We start from the raw sequence: 20,043 nt of genomic DNA on the forward strand, positions 1-20,043 counted from the left end.
ATCTCATGGTTCGTGGGTTCAAGCCCCACATTGGGCTTTGTGCTCACAATGCAGAGCCTGCTTGGGATTCTCTGTCTCTCTCTCTCTCTCTCTCTCTCTCTGCCCTTCCCCTGCTTGCTATCTATCTCTTGCAAAAATAAGTAAATAAACATTAAAAAAAAAAATTCAACACTATGAATAAAGGAATTCTACAGCATGACCAAGTAGGGCTTCAGAAATGCAGCTGTAGTTTAACATTGAAAATGTGGGAGAAAAGTCATGTGACAAGACACAAAGTAGTATAATTCAATAGCTATTCATGATTAAAACAACTCTTAAATAGGAACAAAGGGAATATCCTCAAATGAGTTTCTATAATAAAACTGACAGCAAATATAATGATTGGTTTTTTTAATTGATATATTTTTAACAGTTTTCCTCTGCTCAGGAATAAGAGAATACCTGCCATCACTATTTTATTAAACATTGTACTGGAAGTCCTGGCTATTGCAAAGGCAAACAAAAAGATATAAGGATTGGAAAGAAAGATAAAGCTGTCGGTATATATTTTTTTAAAGTTGTCGATATTTTAGACAATCTGATTATATGTGTGAAAAATCTAAAAGTATCCATATTTAATAAACATACCTACCAAGATTGCTAGTTACAGTGTTAATTTACATAAATCCATTATATTTTGTATATCAGGAGCACACAAATAGAAGAGGGAAGTCTAAAAAATACCATTTGCGCCATGTGAGTTCACTCATGTGGAATCTGAGTGGTTTTTTTTTACATTTATTTATTTTTGAGAGACGGTGTGAGCGGTGGGGTTGGGGGAGGGGGTGCAGAGAGAGAGGGAGACACAGAATCCAAAGCAGGCTCTAGGCTTTGAGCTGCCAGCACAGAGCCCAATGTAGGGCTCGAACCCACACACCATGAGATCATGACCTGAGCTGAAGTCATACGCTGAACCGACTGAGCCACCCAGGCGTCCCTCACTCATGTGGAATCTAAAAAAACAAATGAATAAACAAAAAGTAGAATCAGATCTATAATTGCAAGAGGGGAGAGGGGGTGGGCAAAATGGGTGAAGGGGAGTAGGAGATACAGGCTTCCATTTATGGAATGGATAAGTCACAGGACTAAAAGGCACAGCAATAGGGAATATAGTCATTGATGTTGTAATACTGTTGTATGGTGACAGATGGTAGCTACATCTGAAACTAAAGTAGTACTGTGTGTCAACTATACTAAAAAAAAAAATTTTTTTTAACATCACCTTGAATGTTGGATATTTATTATTTTAATACAAGTTGGAAATCCTTGTCTAAATCAGTAATTTCATTAGTATTTATCCTCTTAAGTTTTTTGGTTCTAAAGTAAATGAAAGCCAAGTTCGAAAGTAATTCTAATAGAAGACAAATAAGGGATTTGCCTTTTGGAATGCTTTTTCATATGGATGTTTTTCGTTTTGTTTCTAGAAAAACAACCAACAATGCCAATTCTAAAGAACGAAATCAAATGCCTTCCACCCCTCCCCCCTTTGAGCAAATCCAGCACAGTCCTCCACACCTTTAACAGCACAATTTTAACACCTGTAAGCAACAACAATTCTGGTTTCCTCCGAAATCTCTTGAATTCCTCTACAGGAAAGGTATGCATTTGTTTTATTGTTTGTATTCCACCTTACAAAGATGAATACAGTCAGAGCAGGAAGAGACTAGAGAAATTGAAACAGAAAGTAGAAAGAAGGATTTGAATCTTAGGCTTTCCTTCATGGGTGCAGGTTTCATTGGCAGGCAGGCTTCACAGGGTTGTAGTACTGGGCTGGGCCATTTTCTCCTGGTAAACTTTTTTCTATACCTGCTTCCTGTGAGTTGTAATGTCAAGTGAGGGAAGGGGACTTACCTGTTTATCTTAGGGTCCTGACTTGGAATCTTTTCTGGATATGTAATGGCCATCCTACTATTATAGGAATGGGTCTTTTGATGGTAGGGAATATTTAAGACTTGTGTTCTTTCTCAAATTCAGACAGAAAATGGACTCAAGAATACACCAAAAATCCTTGATGACATCTTTGCCTCTTTGGTGCAAAATAAGACTTCCACTGATTTATCTAAGAGGCCTCAAGGACTGACTATTAAGCCTAGCATTCTGGGCTTTGACACTCCTCACTATTGGCTGTGTGATAATCGCTTGCTATGCCTCCAGGATCCCAACAACAAGAGCAACTGGAATGTGTTTAGGGAGTGCTGGAAACAAGGACAGGTAAGAGAGGTCTCTGCTCCTCCAACTCAGTTCAGACCCCCTTTTGGAGGTCTTTTGGCAGGCTTCTGACAGCCCTGCTCCCCCCCCCCCCCCTCCCCTGGCCTCTACCTCTCAATTGTGAGTGGTATATACTTTATCTACTACTTTTGTACTTTATTGTTTGGGGTGAATATAATTAGGGCACTGTAGCTGTGAGTCTTATTTTTTGCAGTGGATATTCCTGAGCTCTCTACTAGTGAGGTTTTGCTTGCTTCCAAACCAGTTATCACTGGGTTTTTGATGAGTGCTTTCTGGGTTCAGTGATTCTTGGGTGTTGATTCTCAACAGAAGAAGTGAGAGCATGACTAATAGGCTGATGGGGTTTAGGAGATTAGACAAAATACTATGCAAATCATGTGTCCCTCTTCCCAGAGTTAAAACCCTTATGCTGAAGGCAATTTTAGGTGGGCCAGAGCCATGTGGTATCATCTTGGAATTGGTGTGTAGTCTCCCAGGGGCCTGTTTTTAAAGGGCAGTCTTGTTCAATCTTAGGTTTTGGTTGATGGTTTAGGAGATACATGGCTTTGTAGACCTACTCCTCAGTGTTTTTGTTTTGGTTTTTGTATTTGGGATCTTTGGCTTCTCTTCTAGGCCAAATGGAGTCCTCACTACAGGAACGCTATGTTCTTGGACAAGGCCAGGGCTTGGGGAATTGGCAAATAGAGTTATGTATTTAACCAAAAAAAAAACTTAAGAATTTTTTAATTCAGCCCCATATACCAACTAATAAGATTTGTTCATGATGGCAGTGACAGGCTGAATACGATCTACCACCCATGTTTTGTTTAGATTACATAATTTTTAAAAAAAAAATTGAACTCACCAGTATTTTAGTCAGACCGTTTCACATAAAGATCGGGATTCCTGGGGGTGCCTGAGTGGCTCAGTCCATTAGGTGACGGATTTTTCAGCTCAGGTCATGACCTCGCAGTTCGTGAATTCAAGCCCCGCATCAGGTTCTGTGCTGACTGCTTGGGATTCTCTCTCCTCTCTCTGCCCCTCCCCCCCTTCACTCTCTCAGTCTCTTGCTATCAAAAATAAATTAAAAAAAAAAACAAAACATTAAAAAAATTGGGCTTGTCTTGGCCTCTTCGGGTGCCTGTTCCTGCCTGGTAGCAAGCATATTCTGTGAGTAATGGATCTGAGTCGAAGATGTGATTCTTGCTTGTAGACAGTTACTAATGTAGTTAGAGCAAGGACTGTGTGAAGACAAATGCTTCGGGAGCTCAGAGCGCTAAGCTGTCACTTTGGGATCTAACACTGAGGACCAGCCACAGAGAAACAAGGGGCTGCCACTGGGTTGGGGACAGAGCTGGGGGAGTTCAAACTAAAGTCTTTGTTCTCTTTTAGCCAGTGATGGTGTCAGGAGTGCATCATAAATTGAACAGTGACCTTTGGAAACCTGAATCCTTCAGGAAAGAGTTTGGGAATCAGGAAGTCGACCTAGTTAACTGTAGGACCAATGAAATCATCACGGGAGCCACAGTAGGAGACTTCTGGGATGGATTTGAAGATGTTCCAAGTATGTATTAAAGACCTTCTAAGGGGGTTAGAATGTGAAGGGAGAGCACAGGAGTAGCAGGGGTCTGAAGCCCTTCAGCGGCAATGACAGCATTGTCTGTGATCTTGGAGTTTAAAATTAGTGTGTTCTCTCTTCCTCCCCTTTCTTTTAGCAAAGGTTATGCTTTTGACTTGAGGCCCATTCACTTTGTAGTTCCTTAAAGAGGTGAGGTTTTAGTTACCTGTACTTACGGTGGCTCCATGTCTGTCCTGTAACAGACATTCTGTGCCTCCACCTGTGCCTGGCGGGAGGGGAGCACAAAGCCAGGGCGTGGGACTCAAGGCTGGTGGTGTTATGTGTATCTCACTTTTATACATCCTTTCTACGTTTAAAAATTTTAATTATTGATTAATAAAATAAGACCTGAAGATGCCAGGGAATGTGAATTCATTTAACACCGGGTGTCCTGGTCACTGCCTACTGCAACTGGGCTAGGGGGGCATTGAGGCAGTAAGGCAGCTTGTGTGTCTGGTGCTAAGGCTTGGCCCTTTCTATGTATTGGCCAATCAGTAGTAAACTGTTTCCAAGAACATCAAGTTCATCTTTGACCCTGGGGATTCACATCACAGGCATCTGTCACCAGGCCTCCATCCCTGCTGGAGGGTTTGGCCAGTTCATTCTTTAGACTCTCAGCAGCTCAAGGTCACTCATTCATCACCCTCACTTTTATAGACACACTTCCATCTTTGAATCTGCTTCCTTATTTCCTTTTGTCCATATTTACAGATTATGGCTCATACTTTATTTGTAACAAAGTATTTAATACAAGGCACGATGGGGTTTTCTACAAGTACATCCTAAGATGGAGTTTCAGACATAAGATGGTTACTTAGGGATCAACATCTGCGAAATAAAGGAAGAGGAAGCAGGACTGAGCAGGCAAAGGAGTCAGTTGCAATGCAGACTCAACAAAGCCTCAGCGAATCTTGCAGGGAGTTCTGAAGCAAGTATTGCCCTCCATTGTCTCTGATTAGGCTGCAGTTGGAAATTGTCAGGGTCTTTATTCCCCTGCCTCCCTTATTCTCTAAATGCTGGTGTCCCAGGACGGACACGATCTGGCGAGGCAGCCCTGTGCAGCTGGGGCAGACCTTATGAAGCTTTCCAGTTAGGCCTGAGTTCAAAGCCTGACTCTTGATATGTACTTGTGCATATGAGCTTGGTAACTTCATTTTTCTGGGACTCAAACTTCCTCATGCCGGCAGATGGTAAAAACAGCTAAGAGTCAACTATAGCTTGCCTTTTCTTTACTGACGTTTCTGCTGCGCACACCCCCAGCTCACCACCCACACTGACATACTGCTGGTATTCTGAACATACGCTGTACCCTGTGTTTTTCTTTGTTTCCTCCTGTAGTGTGCACTTAATTAAGCTAGGTTATGGGACAGTACTTGGTTGACTACAAAACATTATTACAAATGTTAGTCCTCAAGAGTACAGGGTCTGAAGTCAAACCTGGGCTCCAGTTCCAGTTCTGCCACTTAGTAACTGGTTGATCTTGGGCATCTGCCAGTTTCCTCATCCCAAAATGGGAATATTAAATAGTGCCTAAACTCACTGGGATGTTGGCTTTAGTTGTAAGGATTAAATGGTTAAAACACTTAGCAGAGACTAGAACACAGCAAGAAATGACATAATAGTTGTCATTGCTGTTAATCGTAATTATCAGCATCTTTTTCAAGTAGAGCTTGGTTCTTGGTTCCTTGGCATTACAATGGGTAATAGTGCTGACTAAACCCTGTGGTGCTGTTGACCCTAGTTATCCCTGGACAGAACATCAGGTAGTTTCAGTCTTGCTGGACAAAACAAGTCATTTATATTTCATGGTGGCCTCAGAAAATCTGGTCTACCTAACATCTGTGGCCTCTGATTTTTAAAGTGCACTGCTGTTTATTAGTTGGAGAGCTTCTCACTTCTTCCAGAACACTGTATAGGAGGAAGAGACTGGATCTGAAACAGACAGCTGTCAAAACACCAACTATGTGTAAAGGGCAAAAGGGGGTGGTTGAAGTCTGTAAGTGTGCAGCAGTTTAATAAGCATCTAGAAAAGCTTAGTTCGTAATTTTTATTTTGCTACTCCTGTGTTACCTCCTGGGTACGAATGCATTTCTTGGCCCTATGGAAATAAAATAGGCAATTTTATTGCAATTGGCAGGAGGGGAATATTAAAGAAAAATATTTGTGTACTGAATATCGGATTGTGAAGATTTTGCAGAGGTAAATTTTATTGAATTGTTAAGCATAAAATGCTAATTTGCCATTTATTTTGGTCTGTTTCTGAGTTATGAATAATAACAACTCAGTAATTCTGGCTACTTTTCAGACCGTTTGAAGAATGAAAAAGAACCAATGGTGTTGAAACTTAAGGACTGGCCACCAGGAGAAGATTTTAGAGATATGATGCCTTCTAGGTATGATTATTGGTGGGGTGAGGGATGAATCTGTCCTTGACTTGATAGGATAAATTCTTTTTGAGGTGGTGAGAAAACAGTTTTCAGAAGGGAAAGATGAAATATGGAATAGTTCCACTGGTGCTGATATTTCATTTCTAGTCTTGGAGAAGTGTGTTTTAAATGAGATGAAGAAGTTCCTGACTCTGAGATCTGGCTGACTAATGAAAGGTCCACTAGTTTCAACTGTAGTGCTCTGCTAGAAAGAGGCCAGCTGAGGTGTGCAGCCTCTGGGCTGGAGGCAGTGCTGGGATCAGACACATCAGGGTTCAGTGCAATGATACCGTTGCATTAGACAGCAAGACTGCTGAATTGGTAGGTCCATTTTCCTGATTGGAGCTTGGACTTTGAAAAGAATGCTTAGAACTAATAATACATCCCTGAGTGTCACTTCTTACCGTCAGAAAGTTATCACTCAAATCATCTGTCTGAAATATTCCAGATCATTTTGTTAAAGATGTGTGCTGTAGGAGAGGAGGAAGACATTTTTGTTCCTAACTACTGTAAGTCTCATCTTAAATATTGTAAGGAAAGCTATCTCCATCTTTATCTTCCTATTGGTAAGAAGGAACAAAACAGATCAAACAATGTTGGATTAGAAAGGCAGACTTATTTTGCTAACGCTTGGTTCTCTTGTCCTAGGTTTGATGATCTGATGGCCAATATCCCACTGCCCGAGTACACAAGGAGAGATGGCAAACTAAACTTGGCTTCCAGGCTGCCAAACTACTTTGTGAGGCCAGATCTTGGTCCCAAGATGTATAATGCCTACGGTAAGGAAGAAACGGCTAAGTTGAAAACCTTATAATGGAAATAGAGTTAAGTCAGAATGTTTGGAAAATTGCTTTTGGGGGAGATGGAGATGGACAACATTCATAATCCTAATAAGAACACTGCATTTAGCTTCATTTTTGTGTATTTCCTTTCATTCCTTTCCCTGTGTGTATTTCCTTTTCGTAGTTATAGTTGTAAGACATATGCAGTTTTTACTTTTTCTTTTTTTTATATCTAATATTATATCTTAAAATCTTTGTGGTGCTTAATTGTTTTTAGTGTGATATTTTTTAAATGATTGTATGGTGTATCATCAAATCAATTCTGTTACTCATTTTAAAATCAGTCTGCTAGCATTGCAGCTGTTTTAAAACCAGCTGTACTTAAATGCAAGTAATCCATGTTGGTGAGTAGTAGTTTGTTGCTTAAGTTAGTATTGGAAGCACACTTTGTTGTTTTATGTTTATTTTTGAGAGAGAGAGAGAGAGGAGTGCAAGTGAGGGAGGAGCAGAGAGAGAGACACACACACAGAACCTGAAGCAGGCTCCAGGCTCTGAGCTGTCAGCCCAGAGCCTGATGCAGGGCTCAAACCCACGAACTGTGAGATCATGACCTGAGCCGAAGTCGCTGCTCAACTGACTGAGCCACCCGGGCCCCCTGGAAGCACCTTTTGAATTGGATTTTCATTGTTTAGACATGACTCCATAAGCTATCCAACGAGGAAGACTGTACAAGATAGAGATTGATTTCCTTGGTCACCAACTAGTTTTTTGTGTTTTTTTTTTTTAATTTTTTAATGTTTTATTTTTGAGAGAGACACACACAGAATGCGAGCGGGGGAAGGCCAGAGAGAGAGGGAGACATAGGATCTGAAGCAGGCTCTGGGCTCTGCACCGAGCCCAATATGGGGCTTGAACCCACAAACCGTGAGATCATGACCTGAGCTGAAGTCGGATGCTTAACCAGCTGAGCCACCTGTGTGCCCCTGATCTTGAATAGTTTTATGTTGGGTCTTTATTTAGGTCTTGGTGATAGTTGGCTGTTTTGAAGGAATTATTTACCCATTGATTGTTGAATGAAGTTTCAGTTTTTTGGATCATTTATTGAATTTGCTTTAGTCTTTTATACTATTTGGATCCCATTTTTCCAGTCCTTCTAGAAATTACTTCTTTGATTTTATTCTTTCCTTCTATAATTACTCTCAACTCCAGTCTCTCAGGCCTGAGGGTGACAGCCCTCCTGAAGATAAGACAGAGTCCTTTAGCACCTTTGCTGTGTTTTCCCTAGATTGTCGGGGGAGGAGAAGAGCAGGGGCTTGGATCTCAGCCCCACAGTTCTTCCATTAGGATGGAGTCAGCTCAGGAATCCACCTGGACTGGAGTCAGGGAACATTTCGAGAAGGAAGCTTATGTTGGGAAGCTCCCACGGTGTAGATGCCCGAGATGGTGAGAAATGGTCTGTGGTAGAGAGGACACAGCAGGCAGGGGTCCCCTGGCCTATTCCCTTTGCTTTCCAGATCTCAGTTTAGAGAACCCTGCATATGCTGTGGGGCTGTTGCATGTTCCCTAGTTGAGTTGCCTTTCTGCAAGCCCGTCGGAGCAGTTAGTTGGTTGGAGTCTCAGCGCATACTCTGTTTACAGTGGGGGTTTACGGTGAACTTACATAAATGAAGGTATTTTTCCACAAAAGGAAATGGTGGAAGTGGTATAATGTCGCATAGTGATTATCCTTGCTTTGTAGACATCCTGAAGCTTTATGGGGTAGAAGTGGTTATCTGAGAAGTTTTCAGAATAAATTGTCTGCTTGGTTTGAATGGCATGGCAGCATGGACACCCATAGATAGATGGCAGTGTTACTCTTTAAAAGCTTTTTACCTGTGACAAAATAAGCAGTGAGGGATTGAAAATAATGAAAATGCATTCGCTTTCAAACACCTTGTACCTTCTCATAAAATTAAAGAGCGGTCATTTTCAAACGTCCAGTGATCGAGCTGTGACTCCTCAGTCAGAGTAGAGTGAAAAGGTTCTTTGGAGAGAGTGAGAGTCAATATCTCTCCAGCTCCAGTACCACCAGCAGTTTTACAGATGTCCAGGTCTTCAGGACAGTAGCAGGGACAGTGACCTTCTTGGGTCTGAGCCTAGGACGTCAAGTCTCCTGATTTCCAGGCTAGAGCCATTCTACTCTGCCTCCAACCCCCAGCAGCCCGGATTGTGTCCGCTCACGTGCTTTTCGTAACAGTCCATGGTGCTGTGTTTCAGGATTTTCTATTTTCTGGGAATCCTTTCCCTGGGACCTTTATGTTTTTATGATCTTAGTCTGTTGGAGTTCAGGCTCCTTTTAGAGACTGTTTCATCAGTGTGCAGTTGCTGTGGCCACATTGGGATGGGCTTTGTGCTGATGGCTGGGTAGGTGTCACCTCCTTCCTTGTTGGCACAGCTGTTTTCCCCTATTTGGCACTGATCCAAGAGCAAGCAGCCTGATGAAGCTCTGAGACCTACCTGTTCACGCTTTCTTCCACAGTGTTAACTGTCGCCCTGCAATTTGTGTTTGTTGTTCCCACATATTTGTGATGCTACCATATATATTTGTATTCCCGCGGAATATTCTTTGAGATTTAACCTGTGTTTGAGCTTTATAGAAATAGAATCAGGCTTTTGGATATTCATCCATGCTATCATTTATTACTGTCCATTTCATTCATTTTTCTTGTGTCCTATTAATTGCTTTTTCTTCTTAAATTTTAATTTTACTCTTTATTATAGAAAAATGTCCCAAATGCACTCAGAACTTCAGAGTCTAATACAGTGACTCCCCATATACTTACTACCCAGTCACAGTCGCTATCAGTTTTTTACCATGAGTTTTCAATCCCATTATGTTTGTCCCTTACCATGTTAAAACAAATCTCCTTTTATGTGTCGCCTTTAAAGCACATCCTTTGATTTTGCCCTAATACCTAATGTTCTCTCTTGGGGCTCATAGGTCAACTGAATGGAAAGAAAGGAAGGCACAGCAGGGCTTTAGGGCCACAGTCCCAGGTGGACGTTATGGGGTGCCCTTTGCTGTGGAGAGCGACTCCTAGAACCGTAGGCTCTCACAAATCAGAGGGAAGTCCTTGGCCTCCTCCAGACAAAACAGGGCTGTTTCGGGGGCTGGCAGGTTAGAAAATGACTTCCGCTTGCCCAGTACAAGCCAGGCTTCCCTTCACTGCCCATTCCAGAAGCAGAGTCCACATGTCAGGGTGGGCTGTCCAGGGTGACCACAGGGCTTGGTGAGCCTCAAGGTGAGTGCTGAGCAAAGTAGATCTTTTCCAGGGGGTAGGAGATTAAAGTCTCAGACTATGAGCTTGTGCTGTGGCTCACCGTACCCTCCCTATTTGTTTTTGTTTTTACAGTTGAAGGAATCAAGGCAGTGTTTTCTTTCATTCTGAGTGTATAGTCATTTGAGGTCCCAGCTTTATGTGTATGTGAAGGGGATTTCTGTTAGACTCTCCATCCTGAGTGGACCCTGGGCCTTAGGTTTTACCCCACAGTGCTCTAGGCTGTGACAACCTGGGCTTGGATTCACCTGGTCAAGCACATGTCCTTTTGGAGGAGCCACTTTACCATTCCTGAGTCCTGCTTTCTGATTTCTTGGATTATGAGTGTTTCTTTCTTTCTTTCTTTTTTTTTTTTTTTTTTTTTTTTTTTGCCAGCACACTGATTTCATTAGAAGAAAATTTTCTTCAATAATTTCATCCAGTAGTTTTAGTTCTTACAGGAGGGTGTGTCAAGGACCTACTTTGCCTGTCATCAGAAACAGAAGTCCTACTGTTAGAACTTTTTGTTGTTGTTGTTTTGTTTTGTTTTAATGATTAAATATTTGATGAGATTGCTTTCTTTCAAAGTTGAAAGGATAATTTAATATTAAATACTGTTGTCTTGTACATGATTTAGAGAGGCAGGTTTTAAGTTTGTGACCAAGTATCTCCCAGGGAGTGGGAAAGAGAATGGCAGCCTTCACATCTCAGTAAATTTAAGGTGTTTTCTGTTGGCAGGATTGATTACTCCAGAAGACAGGAAATATGGAACAACAAATCTTCACTTAGACGTATCTGATGCAGCTAATGTCATGGTGTATGTGGGAATTCCCAAAGGACAGTGTGACCAAGAAGAAGGTAGGGCGCTGCTGAGCATAGAAGTGGGGCTTACTCTCTGAGCTGGAGACTTTGGTGTGATATTTGCTTTCTCTTGCTCCAGAAGTCCTTAAAACCATCCAAGACGGAGATTCTGATGAACTCACAATAAAGCGATTTATTGAGGGAAAAGAGAAGCCGGGAGCCCTCTGGCATATATATGCTGCAAAGGACACAGAGAAAATACGAGAATTCCTTAAAAAGGTGTGCCCTTTATCCTATGGCATGTGAGGAGAGAGGCGTGGAGAATAGCAGTATTATAAATTACCACATGTTGAGACTAGCTGGTTACCAGGAAGTCATCACGGCCTCAAAAGTTAGACCTGTGCCTGTCAGACTGACGTGGCTGAAGCTGGTTGCTGAGGAACAGACTTCAAAGTGATTAGGCTCACACCTTTGAAAAGAGGAGAGGGGCCTTGCCTTTTTCCTTATGACTGTGTTTTACATTATAGTGGATTTGGAGATTTTTGTGCTCTACCTTCAGGTTAGTTCCTCTGATCATCTGTTAGTACTGGTTTGTTTTTAATTTTTTTTTTTTTAACGTTTATTTATTTTTGAGACAGAGACAGAGCATGAACGGGGGAGGGTCAGAGAGAGAGGGAGACACAGAATCGGAAACAGGCTCCAGGCTCTGAGCAGTCAGCACAGAGCCCGACGCGGGGCTCGAACTCCCGGACCGCGAGATCATGATCTGAGCCAAAGCTGGACACTTAACCGACTGAGCCACCCAGGCGCCCCAGTACCGGTTTGTTTTTATTGCCTTGAAAATCTAAGTACTGTACTTTAGAGGTTCATATAAAATTCCTTGGCCCTTGATATCTTTGCTCAGAGTGAGTTACTTAGGTCCCTGTAGGTTTTGTCTCCTCACTAGTAGTAGGTCAGGAAAGCCTCAGGCATTGCTTGTGGCCATTAGCTTGTGAAGGGTCATTGGAAAGGGATGCAGGGGTTTTTAAGATTTCAGGTTTCTAGTAGTAGGCAGATTGTTCAGCAAGGGCTGTGTGTGGAAAGTTCTAGGCAAAATGGACACACTCAGTCTTTAAACCTGTTTGCCACTGAGGCTACTGATTGCAGCCCAGGCATCTGTGACTGACATTCTTCAGTTCATGAGGAATGAATGTGAATACTCCTAGCCTGTTGCCTGGTACCAGGTAGGTCCTTAACCAGTATTGGTTTGAGTCAAAGCTGTTTCTTACTTGGGATCACTGGACTCTTTCAAAACCTGCTGGTCACCATATTGTTCCTTTGATTGTATCAACCTGAGTCTGGGCTGCCAAATAACTGTGTCTAGAATAAACAAATTTATTCTATAGCTATCTTTGGGACTCGTCTGTAACACTGTATTTCAGATTGTTAAATGAATATAGATTTTTAATAACTGCAATACAGCAAGTCTGTTTCTAAGGAACTTGAGCCTGTTTATGTTCAAAAGTTTAGACCAGGGACGCCTGGTGGCTCAGTTAAGCATCCGACTTTGGCTTAGGTCATGATCTCGCACTGTGTAGGTTCAAGCCCCGTGTTGGGCTCTGTGCTGACAGTTCAGACCCTAGATCCTGCTTCAGATTCTGTGTCTCCCTCTCTCTTTGCCCCTCCTCTGCTTGCACTCTGTCTCTCTCTCTCTCTCTCTCTCTCTCAAAAAATAAACGTTAAAAAAAAAAGTCTAGACCAAAATATTGTCCAAATATAGCATTTCCAAATATATGCAGACTGCCAGTCAGAGATTATTGGAAATAACAGAAGGAAAGCCACATTTTCTTTCAGTTTTCTCTTGGTTCGTTCAATTAATGTCTTTGAGTATTACTTGTCTCTTTCTGCCAACAGAGTATCTGTTAAGGAAGGCCTGACATCTGTTGACTGCCCACACTATTCAGAGGGGGAAGTGCCCTCGCTGGGCCTCAATATGTTGCTCAGTTTCATAATACTTCAAATGTATTCTAGGTTTCAGAAGAGCAAGGTCAAGAAAACCCAGCAGACCATGATCCCATTCATGATCAGAGCTGGTATTTAGACCGATCACTAAGAAAGCGTCTTCACCAAGAGTATGGAGTTCAAGGCTGGGCTATTGTACAGTTTCTTGGGGATGTGGTATTTATCCCAGCAGGAGCTCCACATCAGGCAAGAAACATTACTTTGTTCTTTATTCTCCTTACACTAAGAACTTTTGCATATGTGTTACTGATGTAGCTTGTATTTTCCAGGTTCATAACTTATATAGCTGTATCAAAGTGGCCGAAGATTTTGTTTCTCCAGAGCATGTTAAACACTGTTTCTGGCTTACTCAGGAATTCCGGTATCTGTCACAGACTCACACCAATCATGAAGATAAATTACAGGTAAAAATATTACTGATTCCTGGTGTTCTCTGACTCTGGCTTCATGACCCATTATTGACCTTATAAAGAGAGTCTGTGAACTTGGCCATATCACAGTTGGCACATGAGTTGATGAACTGGCTTATGTCTAGTTCCACTGTCTACATAGGCCAAGGAGGAACAAACATAGAAGAAATCTTACCTTGGTTTGCTGTTGTTTAGATTGTAAATACTGTACCCCAAGAGAAAGGCTTTAGTATTGAAAATGAATAGATCTGATATCTGATCCTGGCTCAACTGCCAGACATTGGTCTTGAACAAAGACTCTTAATGCTGTGTTGTTATCCCTGAATAGAGCAGAACAGAATCTTGAGGATCCAGAGAGTGGGTTCAAAGATGCTCTTAATAGTGAATTATGTAAAATATAATTTCATAGTTGGAAAACTAGGGGAACATACAGGTTTTGAAAAATTGTACCTTGGGACTTGCCTCTCCCTGTATTCACCAGGCTCAGTGCCACGTGGCATCAAAACCTGCATGAGGGGGAAAAGGCATGGGTTTAAAATAGGTATGAAATACTGGCCTAATGGAGTCTAGGGGCCTTTTCGGCATTGACATGTTGAATACTGAGTTTTAAATTTGGAGAGAGGGGCTTCCTGAGCGCCTCAGTTGGTTGAGCGTCCAACTCTTGATTTCGGCCCAGGTCATGATCTCACGGTTCATGGGATCAAGCCCCATGTCAGGCTCTGTGCTGAGCATGGTGCCTGCTTGAGATTCTCTTTCTCCTTCTGCCCCTCCTCATGTGTTCTCTCTCTCCCTCTCTCTCTCTCTCTCTTTCTCTCTCTCTGACTCTAAATTTAAAAAAATATTAAAAATTAAAAAAAAATTTTAATTTAGAGAGAATGGTAGTAAAATTGGTAAGGGAAAAGTTTACTCTTAGGGACAGATTTTAGATTTATTGGTGAACTGACCATGTTTTCTCCTGTCCTTTTAGGTGAAGAATGTTATCTACCATGCAGTGAAAGATGCAATTGCTATGCTGAAAGCCAGCGAATCCAGTTTCAGCAAACCGTAGGGGTCCAAGAGACGCCTTAACCCCTGTACATTGGACGTGAATTACTGGCAGCTGTTCAAATTCTTCAGGCAGGATTCCTGTGGACTTTGAGATTCATGTTACCTCATCTTCTTTTTTAAACTGTACCCAACTGGTAAGGGTACTCTGTCTAATGTATATTTCTAGTGTTTACACACACTAAATGTGTATATGTAGGAACTATTTACAGAACATGCATCCTTAAACTGTGACTTTTCACCTAGTGCAGACCTTCTACCATGCTGTAAAAACAAAACCTCTTACCAGCTCTGGAACAATACCTGCAGTTATTCCCAGCTGTTTGGTCTGACAGCTTAGTCAAATGGATTTATAACTCTTAGGAATCACTGCACGGTTTATTTGGCTGTATTTTGTTTTGTGTCTGTCTGAGTATCCTCTCCCCTACCCCTTAGGGTTCAGATGAGCGATGGAGGAAATGACAGCTAACGATGCAGTTCCTACTGTATTACATTAGGACTGGCATTATATAGCAGAAATCAACTACTGTACAATTCTTGGGTTTAACCATCTTTAGTTAAATGGAGTTTTAATTTAAATGAAGCTTTGCTAATTTTAAGTGTTAAGCATTTTGCATTAAAGTATTCATATAATATTTTGACTCCACTCATTGGCATTATTATCCTCTGGTTATAGATTCAGCACACTTTTCTGCAATGTTCTAGGTATAAGAGGTTGCTCCGGGAATGCCTCTTAAAAGCAAAGAAATTAGATGCTATAGTGATTTGTGATTATTTATAATGCTAACATGGAAATAAGTTTCTTCTTAGCCAAATGGAAGCCTTGTCACACTTTTGCAAAGAAATACTGCCAATTAACTAAATTTGGAAGTGGAAGTTAACCAAGAAATCAAATAATGACTGGTTAAATGGTTCTAAAAAAATATTTCAAAGAGATTGAAATACTTTGTCTTGTCTTTCATAATATAAGAGTTTATGAAGGAAAAGGAAATTATTAGAAATTTTAGAACAGTAGGATCTTAAAACAATCCTTTCTGAAGGAAGAGAATTCATCAGGAAGCCACCTTTCTGTATTTCCCTGGGCTTCTCTCCAAGCCAGGCCTCAAAGGAGTCCCACCGATAGTTACACCACTGTTATTCATAATCAAATAGATTGTAACAAGTGTGAAAACAGAAAGCCACCATGAACAAGAGTCAATAAGAACTTTCAAATTGCCGTATTAAACCTGCAAAGGTTTACAGATTGGAATGATCCAGTATTATTTTATATTCTGAACTGTTTAATACATTAAAAGAAATGAGAGTATTGGAATATGATGAAAGAATGAGATTTCCAGAAATGACCAAATATGGAAAGAAGCTAAATAGAATTTATAGAAATGAGACATGATGGTTAAAATTAGAAATTCAGCAGATGAGTTAAACAGAAAAAATTCTTTTATGAACTGGGAGATTGGTAAAAATATAGAATACAGCATTGAATAACAGGAAACTATAAAGAAGTGTTAACTGATAAGCAGGACACTGAAAAATACATGTTTGATAATGAGTGAGTGAAAGCCAAGAGAATGGGGGGGGGGGGAGAAAGATGCTGTTCAGAGATAATTTTCCAGTATTAATGACCTCATCAGATTAGAGAAGCCCACCTAAATCAAGCAAGATAAGTTAAAACTCCACCTGTATGTTAATAAATTAAAAGGCTACTCAAACAAGTAGGTTTTATATTAAAAGCAGCCAGAGTGGGGAAAATATTATCTTCAGGGAAGTGACAGACGAACAGTTGACTTCGTAACAGCAACGGTGGAGGTCAGAAGAAAATAGATTCCATTCTTCCGGTGCTGAAGAACATAGCCAAAAACAGAAGTACAGACACAGCAAAATTCTTCCCCTGTTCTTTATGGAAAATTTCAGATGAAAACCAGAGTTTATTTTCAGGCCCTCGCTGAAGGAACTTTTTAAGGATATCCTTAGGAAAGAAAACCCAGAGCATGCAAGAAAAAAATGGAGTACAAGGGAAATTATAAACTTCTGGATGAATTTAAACAATAATAGTGTTAAGCAACATTTTTTAAAGTATGGATAAATTTCCTTAAAAAGTTAAACAGAACTAACATATATGATCCAGCAGTTCCACTCCTAGGCTTACTTAAAAGAATTGAAATTCAGATACCCATACACTCGTGTTCTTAGCATCATCATTCACAAGAGCCAAAAGGTGGAAACAGCCCAGGTGTTCATCAACAGATGAGTGAATAAACAAGATGTGGCATAATACATACGATGGAATATTTTTTGGTCTTAAAAATGACAGAAATTCTGGCACATGCTATAACATGGATGAATCTGGAAAGCATGCTAAGTGAGATAAGCCAGACACAGAAGGAGAGATACATGATTTCACGTCTATGAGAAATAATCAGGGACACCAGGGTGGCTCATTTGGTTAGGCGTTTGGCTTCGACTCAGGTCATGATCTCGCGGTTCATGAGTTCGAGCTCCCCGTCGGGCTCTGTGCTGACAGCTTGGAGCCTGGAGCCTGCTTCGGATTCTGCGTCTCCCTCCCTGCCCCTCTCTGGCTTGCTCACTCGCTCACTCTCTCAAAAACAAATATTAAAAACAATAATAATCTTCGAGAAGTCAAATTTCATAGAGACAGAGTAGAATGATGCTGGGAATGGAAGGGAGTGGGAGTTACTGTTTGATGGGTACAGAGTTTCTCTCTGGGCTGATGAAGTTCTGGGGATGGATGGTGGTAATGGTTGCACAACATTGTAAATGTACTTGCTACCACAGAATTGCACATTTAAAAATGGTTAAAATACTCAATTTTTTCTTATGTATATTTTACCAAAATAAAAAAACAACATTCTTATTTTTAAAAAACCAATTAGATGGGCAGGAAAGAAGGAACAAATGGGACTTTTCTGAATACTCCAAATGCCAGATACAGATGGTCTGACTGTAATAAAAGACTTGACTATATGCTGCTTATGAAAGAGATGGTTTGTAGATTAAAAATAAAAGTACAGAAAAGAATTATACCATGTAAACACTACTCAGATGAAAGTAAGTATGGCTATATTGATACCAATTTTAAGATTTTAAGATAAAGAGTATTACCGGAGAGAAAAAGCGTTTGTTTTTGTTTGTTTTTTTTTTTTTGGTTTGTTTTAGAAAAAATTTTTTATTTGCTTATAGTTGACACAATTTTACATTAGTTTCAGGCGTACAGCATAGTGATTGGACAACTCTATACATCATAATACACTCACTACAAGTGTACCTACTATCTGTCACCATACAACGCTATTACAATATCGTTGGCCATATTTCCTATGCTGTATCATTTATTCCTATGACTTATTCTATCACTGGAAGCATATCTCCCACTCCCCTTCACCCATTTTGCCCATCTTCCACCCCCTTTCCCTCTGGTGATCATCAGTTTATACGTCTAGCTCTGCTTTTTGTGTCTTAATTCATTTGTTTTTTTAGACTTCACATATGAGTGAAATCATGAAGTATTTTTTCTTGCTAAAAAAAACTTAGCAGTCATAAAAGGGTTAACTTGGAAGATATAATAATCTTACTGGCTACATACCTAATTAGGAGAGCTTCAAAATAATATGAAGCAAAATTTGACAGAATTAAAGGGGAAAAGAAATTCACAGTCATAGTTGGTGATTCTACCTCTTTCTGTAATTAATACAATAAACAGACATAAAACCAGTATAAGTACAAAATAATTGAACCTATCAACCAAATCAGCATTTATTAGAACACTAAAGCCAATGACTGTAAAACACACATTCCTTTCAAGTGCGTATTGATTGTTCACTGAGAAAGGCCATAGACTGTACATTTCAATGGATTATGTAAATTGAAATTGTATAAGGTATGTTCTTGATGTGATGACAGTGGAATTTAAACATCAGTAAAAAGATAACTGCAAAATTCTCAAATGTTGAGAAATTAGGCAGCATACTTCTAAGTAACCTACTGATCAAAGAAAACATCAATTGAAATCAAATTATTGGAACTGAATAATAAAAATACATTTCAAAAATAGATTCAGTTACAATAGTGCTTAGAGAGGAACGTATAATTTTCAATGTATGAGAAAAAGGTTTAAACTGTATGTATATAAGTAATATAGAATATATTTTGGAGATTTTTGCATTTTTGTTAATGAAGGGTATTGATCTAAAAAAAACTTTTTTTTTATATTGATCTAAAATTTTGAAATGTCCTTGTAATGTTGGGTTATGATATTGAAGTTATAACCTAAAACAAGTCAGGAAGTATTTTCTCTTCATCTAATTGCTGGAAAAAAAAATATATATATATATATATAGATAGATCGATACATATCTATCTATCTATCTATCTATCTATCTATCTATATAGCTGATCCTTGAACAACACGGGTTGGAACTGCAGAAGTTCATTTATGCATGGGTTTACTTCAATAATTGGAAACATTTTTGGAGATCTGCAACAATTTGAAAACTCACAGATAAACCCTGTAGACTGGAAATACTCAAAATTTGAAAAAGGAACGTCAAAAATGTATAAAATATATGTAGGCACTAGGCTCTTTTTTCATTTATTACATAAAATGTACCATTATGAAAAGTTAAAACTTAATAAAATTTAGGAACAGAAACAGACTATATATATACATGGTGCCATTTGCAGTCAAGAAAAGTGAACAAAGATGCAGTATGAAGTAACTGCATAAAATCAGTTGTACATATGGTACCATAATAATTTCATGACCACCTCCTGCTGCTGAAGTGAGCTCACGTAATGTGACACTAGTCCTCTCTGCATGAGTAGTTCACATCTTCAGTAAATTGCATGTTGTAGTGCAAACTGCCCTCTTTCAGTTGCCATGTATTTTTGTGTTTAGTGCAGTACCATATACACTACAACAGGGGGCCCACATGAAGTGCCACTAATGGTGCTGGAGGTTCTAAGAAGCAGAGAAAAGTCATGGCATAAGGAAAAGTTGAATTGCTTGGTGAGTACCATTGATGGAGATCTGCTGCTGATGCCTACCATTTCAAGACAAACGAACCCAAGTGTAAGGACTCTTGTTAAAAAGAAAAGGAAATTCATGAAGTCATGGTTGTGGTGCACCAGAAGGTGCAAAACATTTTTTTGTGAAATATTTTATCTTCTTGAAAATGCAGCATTTATGTGGGTGCAGGATTGCTATTAGAAAGGCATATCTATAGACTAATATCATTCGACAACAACTTAAAAGGCAAAAAATCTAAAACTGGAGAATGTAACGCCAGCAAAGGATAGTTTGATAATTTTAGAAAGGTTTGGCTTAAAAAATAACAAGATAACAAGAGAAGCCGTTTCTACTGACCCAAAAGCAGTAGACAAGTTCACAGAAGCCATTAAGAA

General features: G+C 40.0%; 1 protein-coding gene across 2 annotated transcripts in view; it reads left to right on the plus strand.

Moving 5' to 3' along the window:
* The window catches only part of KDM3A (lysine demethylase 3A), a 52,900-nt gene extending 37,640 nt beyond the window's left edge, over nt 1-15,260 (plus strand). The window contains exons 17-26 of one of the 2 annotated variants that reach the window (XM_027052684.2): nt 1,464-1,636; nt 2,014-2,250; nt 3,640-3,811; nt 6,171-6,258; nt 6,940-7,070; nt 11,108-11,227; nt 11,310-11,449; nt 13,181-13,357; nt 13,441-13,575; nt 14,549-15,260. In XM_027052684.2, the coding sequence (XP_026908485.1) occupies nt 1,464-1,636; nt 2,014-2,250; nt 3,640-3,811; nt 6,171-6,258; nt 6,940-7,070; nt 11,108-11,227; nt 11,310-11,449; nt 13,181-13,357; nt 13,441-13,575; nt 14,549-14,629 (1,454 nt within the window). In that variant the 3' untranslated portion in view covers nt 14,630-15,260. The remainder of the gene's footprint in view (nt 1-1,463; nt 1,637-2,013; nt 2,251-3,639; nt 3,812-6,170; nt 6,259-6,939; nt 7,071-11,107; nt 11,228-11,309; nt 11,450-13,180; nt 13,358-13,440; nt 13,576-14,548) is intronic. The other variant, XM_027052685.2, reaches the window with a different exon arrangement.
* Nucleotides 15,261-20,043: the final 4,783 nt, after the last annotated feature.

This window comes from Acinonyx jubatus, chromosome A3 (assembly GCF_027475565.1).
Source record: "Acinonyx jubatus isolate Ajub_Pintada_27869175 chromosome A3, VMU_Ajub_asm_v1.0, whole genome shotgun sequence".
Taxonomy (NCBI): Eukaryota; Metazoa; Chordata; class Mammalia; order Carnivora; family Felidae; genus Acinonyx; species Acinonyx jubatus.